This window comes from Coregonus lavaretus (assembly GCF_964263955.1).
Source record: "Coregonus lavaretus genome assembly, contig: HAP1_SCAFFOLD_1820, whole genome shotgun sequence".
Taxonomy (NCBI): Eukaryota; Metazoa; Chordata; class Actinopteri; order Salmoniformes; family Salmonidae; genus Coregonus; species Coregonus lavaretus.
In genome coordinates, this window is record NW_028158934.1 from 6997 (window position 1) to 13363 (window position 6367).

General features: G+C 44.1%; 1 protein-coding gene across 1 annotated transcript; it reads left to right on the forward strand.

Annotated features, from left to right (window-relative positions):
• Nucleotides 1-378: 378 nt before the first annotated feature.
• On the forward strand, nt 379-4951 carry LOC311123460 (dachshund homolog 1-like; the record flags this gene model as incomplete). The annotated part of the gene is made up of 5 exons (XM_084197727.1): nt 379-551; nt 1507-1654; nt 2028-2165; nt 2405-2476; nt 4261-4951. Coding segments are annotated over 5 exons (569 nt in total), but the record flags the coding sequence as incomplete, so codon positions are not given.
• Between the last annotated feature and the right edge of the window lie 1416 nt (nt 4952-6367).

The window sequence follows — 6367 nt, forward strand, 5'->3', positions numbered from 1 at the left end:
GAGAAGGAGAAAGTGTGTGATTTAAACTTGGCCATGACATAGTTATCAATGTCAGTTGTGCAGGAGAACAGACACTTGTGTACAGTACACAGTATTACAGCATACTCAGGGGATAGTGTGTGTTTCCATCTGTGTGTCTTAACAGCAGTGGTGCCACACTGAAAAGGTTGGCTATTCAGCAGTGGGTTTTGTTTCTTGTGTTTGTCAGTTGTAGTTTAGTTGTGGACACAGCCAATCACAATCTTCCTCTAATTTGCATGTTCTGAAGAATAAATATCACCATCACACTCTTTCTTTTGTTTTTACACAGGAGAGCCAATCACAACTGTACATGCATTCTCATGACTTCTCTACTGTTTTTTCTTTGTTTGTCCCCAGATGACTGTGGTTCCCTGAGCACCCAGACAGTCAGAGAGCCAGTCAGAGAGCCAGTCAGAGACGGCTATGAGAGGCTGTCGTTCTCGGGGCAGAAGCTTCCTCCAGGGTTCCCCGGCCCCTTTATCTTCCCTGAGGGGCTGTCGTCAATAGAGACACTTCTCACTAACATCCAGGTGGGGCTCTACTCACTGTTTTCCACTGAATAATCCCATAGGGTATATTGGTGACAATGTTTTGCTGAACATGTTTTGATATCCAGCACCTACTTAAAGACATTGGATGTGCGTAGGCTATGCATTTTCTTTCTCCACTCACAGTTTGTCATCACACATCTGGATGTGTAACTCCACTTCAACTCATCTCTCTAACTGTGTCTCTGGGCTCCACTTCAACTCATCTCTCTAACTGTGTCTCTGGGCTCCACTTCAACGCATCTCTCTAACTGTGTCTCTGGGCTCCACTTCAACTCATCTCTCTAACTGTGTCTCTGGGCTCCACTTCAACTCATCTCTCTAACTGTGTCTCTGGGTTCCACTTCAACTCAGCTCTCTAACTGTGTCTCTGGGGGATCACCAATCATTGTTTAAACCTCAAAACACCCAACTCTACCTCCAGCATATTTATTTGGAATATTATTTTTTAAATGTCCCGTAAGACTTCTAACATTGAGATGGGAGATAAGAGATGTAGAGACTACACACAACAGTGATGTATGGATTTAGATATGAGATGTAGAGACTACACACTACAGTGATGTATGGATTTAGATATGAGATGTAGAGACTACACACTACAGTGATGTATGGATTTAGATATGAGATGTAGAGACTACACACTACAGTGATGTATGGATTTAGATATGAGATGTAGAGACTACACACTACAGTGATGTATGGATTTAGATATGAGATGTAGAGACTACACACAACAGTGATGTATGGATTTAGATAAGATATGTAGAGACTACACACTACAGTGATGTATGGATTTAGATATGAGATGTAGAGACTACACACTACAGTGATGTATGGATTTAGATATGAGATGTAGAGACTACACACTACAATGATGTATGGATTTAGTGTAACAACCTCTTGATGTGTGTCTTACTCTGTGCCCTCCAAGCAGGGCTTGCTGAAGGTTGCCATAGACAACACGCGTGCTCAGGACAAGCAGGTGCAGACGGAGAAGTCAGCGCTGAAGATGGAACTGTTCAGAGAGAGGGAGCTAAGAGAGAAACTGGAGAGACAGCTCACCATGGAGCAGAAAAACAGAGGTAGGTTAACACTACATTACACACAACACACTGCACATCATACTACACATCTCTGTTTCCTGAAAACAAGCACCGCAATTCCTCACAATCCTCAAATGTTCTGTCTATTTCAGTGCCTCAAATGTTCTGTCAATTTCAGTGCCTCAAATGTTCTGTCTATTTCAGTGCCTCAAATGTTCTGTCTATTTCAGTGCCTCAAATGTTCTGTCAATTTCAGTGCCTCAAATGTTCTGTCAATTTCAGTGCCTCAAATGTTCTGTCTATTTCAGTGCCTCAAATGTTCTGTTTATTTCAGTGCCTCAAATGTTCTGTCTATTTCAGTGCCTCAAATGTTCTGTCTATTTCAGTGCCTCAAATGTTCTGTCTATTTCAGTGCTGATGCAGAAGCGTCTGAAGAAGGAGAAGAAGACAAAGAGGAAACTTCAGGAGGCTCTGGAGTTTGAGTCTAAACTGAGAGACCATGCAGAGCAGACACTGCAGAAGACTGTAGCATCAGACAGAGCCCTCTGTGGTAAGCATTTAGGCTACATGACCTTTTACATTCTGATTTCATTCACATTCACTTCAGTTTTACATTTAATTGACATTTTACTCTTTATTCACTCTTAATTAATGGTGCAGTTTTATGTTGTCATTTATGAAAATGGATGTAGTGCATCTATTACCCTTTTACTTCTCATTTAGTAGTAATCAAGTGTGATAATTAATGACTAAACTCCCGCCTCTCCGTCATCATTACCCTCCAATCAGACTCACTGACCCAGGAAGTAGACAACGGTAACCAAGGTAACGGCAGGACTGATGCAGAGGCAACGATACAAGGTAAGACAGCTTCTGAATGGCTCATCCATCCTTATCCTAGTTGCCTAAATGTCTGGGTGTTTACGTTGAGTTAAACTAACTCCGTTGGTTTATGTAGCAGAAATCAAGTTGATAAACAGTTTTTAGTAGTTAAGTGGGTGTTTGAGTGTATGACTCTATTCTAATCTGTTATGAAGGCGTTTGAGTGTATGACTCTATTACACACTTCGTACTATAAATGCATTTTCACCAGCTCTGTGTGGAGTCCCAAACTAGGGCCTAAGTGATGACCATTTCAGATGCTCTCATTGCTCTGTATATCAGAATGACAGTACACCCCATCTACCCCCTCTCTCCCCCACAGACCCCATCCACTTCCTCTCTCTCCTGATACAGAGTCCCCCCACAGACCCCATCTACCCCCTCTCTCCCCCACAGACCCCATCCACTTCCTCTCTCTCCTGATACAGAGTCCCCCCCACAGACCCCATCTACCCCCTCTCTCTCCTGATACAGAGTCCCCCCACAGACCCCATCTACCCCCTCTCTCCCCCACAGACCCCATCCACTTCCTCTCTCTCCTGATACAGAGTCCCCCCCACAGACCCCATCTACCCCCTCTCTCCCCCACAGACCCCATCTACCCCCTCTCTCCCCCACAGACCCCATCCACTTCCTCTCTCTCCTGATACAGAGTCCCCCCACAGACCCCATCTACCCCCTCTCTCCCCCACAGACCCCATCCACTTCCTCTCTCTCCTGATACAGAGTCCCCCCACAGACCCCATCTACCCCCTCTCTCCCCCACAGACCCCATCCACTTCCTCTCTCTCCTGATACAGAGTCCCCCCACAGACCCCATCTACCCCCTCTCTCCCCCACAGACCCCATCCACTTCCTCTCTCTCCTGATACAGAGTCCCCCCCACAGACCCCATCTACCCCCTCTCTCCCCCACAGACCCCATCTACCCCCTCTCTCCCCCACAGACCCCATCCACTTCCTCTCTCTCCTGATACAGAGTCCCCCCACAGACCCCATCTACCCCCTCTCTCCCCCACAGACCCCATCCACTTCCTCTCTCTCCTGATACAGAGTCCCCCCACAGACCCCATCTACCCCCTCTCTCCCCCACAGACCCCATCCACTTCCTCTCTCTCCTGATACAGAGTCCCCCCACAGACCCCATCTACCCCCTCTCTCCCCCACAGACCCCATCCACTTCCTCTCTCTCCTGCTGCAGAGTCTCCCCCACAGACCCCATCTACCCCCTCTCTCCCCCACAGACCCCATCCACTTCCTCTCTCTCCTGCTGCAGAGTCTCCCCCACAGACCCCATCTACCCCCTCTCTCCCCCACAGACCCCATCCACTTCCTCTCTCTCCTGCTGCAGAGTCCCCCCACAGACCCCATCTACCCCCTCTCTCTCCTGCTGCAGAGTCCCCGACAGGGACTGGCTCCCTCTTTGTTAGCAGATCAAACATCTAAACCGTTAAAAGGGAAATTTAATTTAATGTCAGTGAAGCAAAAAAAAAGAGCAAGGCCCCGTAATTAATGGCTGTCTTAATTGTCCTCCTGTTGTATTTGCATAGACATCATTTGCATAATTTACATGCAGTAATACATCTTTCCAAAGAGTGTTTTAAACAGACAACAGACAATAGGCCCTAGAAGACAAAACAGAACAATACTCTTATGTATCTTAGTTTGCTATCTTTGCTGATCATCTTCATTTACTATCTTTGTTTATCATCTTAGTTGACTATCTTTGTTTACCATCTTTGTTTTTCACCTGTTGTTTCTCAGATGGAAGACTCTTCCTGAAAACCACAGTGATGTATTGAAGACAACATGGAGAGACTCTTCCTGAAAACCACAGTGATGTATTGAAGACACCATGGAGAGAAGAGAAGATCGATTCGAGCACCATTGGAGAGATTCCAGGGACTTGCAGCAGCAACATTATGGACGTTTCAGTACTCCACACTGCCATAAAAGACTGACAATACACAACAAAGAACAAATCATCCAAGCATTGTCATAACAGTGGTACATGCAATACCAATGTATTTCACAGCAACACATTCACAACAAAGTGTAACTGAGTGAGAGATTTTTATACTTTATTTAAACCAGCCCAAATACTCAGAGAAGGACAAATCCACTTCCGATTTTTGACTTATTGTCCGTATTCCTGTCTCAAATTTTATAAGATTTAAATGTTTTAAAGCATAATGTCATGAAGGTCAGTAATCTAGAGGTTAATTTATTATGTTATTTCTGTACATAAATTGATACAATGTTTCATTACGATATTAGTTTTTGTTGTTTATTCTAGTAATGGAAAATTACAGTTAGTCCTTTGCCATTGATGTATATCAGATGAAAGGTAAAGGATTCCTGACCTATGGTATTGTATGTGTACATAAAGTAAACATATTGTATTGTGTATTGTATGCAGTAGATCAGCTAGATGGAAAAAAAGAATACAAACATTCTCATTTGTCCCAGTCTTATGTCTTCTAATGATCAACCCATCAGTCCCTCAATACATTTGAATGATAACAACCACGTGTGTCAGTTTATTGCTCCTGAGAATGACAAGTCAAGGACAGGTTACCTATCACTGGCAGCATAAGGGTGTTTTAATGGTTTCTTCAGATGAAGAATACAGAAATGCATTGAATGCAACACTCAGATGAAAGCAGTGCCATTATTGTTCACTTTAATGCCATTCTACCATTCCCTCTGAAAGCACAGAGCTTTATTCTGCATGAGGTGGGATTGGTATGCCAGTGATTTGTGCCTGGTTTCTAAAAACTAGCACGTAGATGATATCAACAGAGTGAGAGAGAAAGAAAGAGAAAGAAAGAAAGAAAGAGATGGAGAGAGAGAGAGAACGAGAGAGAGAGAGAGAGAATGAGAGAGAGAGAGAACGAGAGAGAGAGAGAGAGAGAGAGAGAGAGAGAGAGAGAACGAGAGAGAGAGCGAGAGAGAGAGAGAAATTTCACCGGTAAGCAAGTAGTGAAACATGTTGACACAGCATTATCACACCCCTCATCATCTCCTTCTGGCAGGTTTCCTTTCTGGAGTAAAAACACTGGCCAATGTAACAGGCCAGGGCATATGAATGAATGAATTATTCAAACCTCTATTGTGGAAAAAAAATTCTCTAAGCAATAGCACTTTCCACATTCAGAACGAGGTTAAAGTCTCAATCAACCCTGGATAAAGATAAATGTTTAATAGGAGAAAGAGAATGAGAGGAGTGTTATTATGTTGGACTTGGGCTCAGTGATATCCAACCCTTTCATAAAGGGTTTCTATTGAAATATATCATTGTACTGTACTGCAGCCCATCCTATTCACTCAATGACACATTTGGAGATGTCTTGGTAATAAACTGTCCACTTTCATACATCTATTTCTCAATTCAAGTTTCTCAGTACAAAGCTCAGAATATATCTATTAAATCTGCTTTACCACACTGACAGCTCTCATTCAATTCAATTAATTTAAATTCAATATATCTTTATTGTCCCGAAGGAGCATAGAAACAGCAAAACAACCCCAGGAACAAACACAAGTATCAGACTTCAGTCATACTTCCTGCTCCTGTTCAGCCAATCACCAATGAGCACCAGTCGTTTACAGTTGTTTACCCTGTAGCTACCGTCATTACCTCTTTAACAAGGCCCAGGTGCAGGGCCCGCAGTGTGTGTGTGTGTATTTAGGGGAAAGGATCTGACGTCTCCGTCCAGGCAGGCCCTCCTAACAGCTGGATCCACTCATCGTCCCTCCTATACCCCTCGGAGCATCACCCACACATACTCACACACTCACACACAGGGAGGGAGGAAGAGAGGGAGAGAGAGAGAGGGATGGAGAGACAGGAAAGAGAGAGAGAGACAGA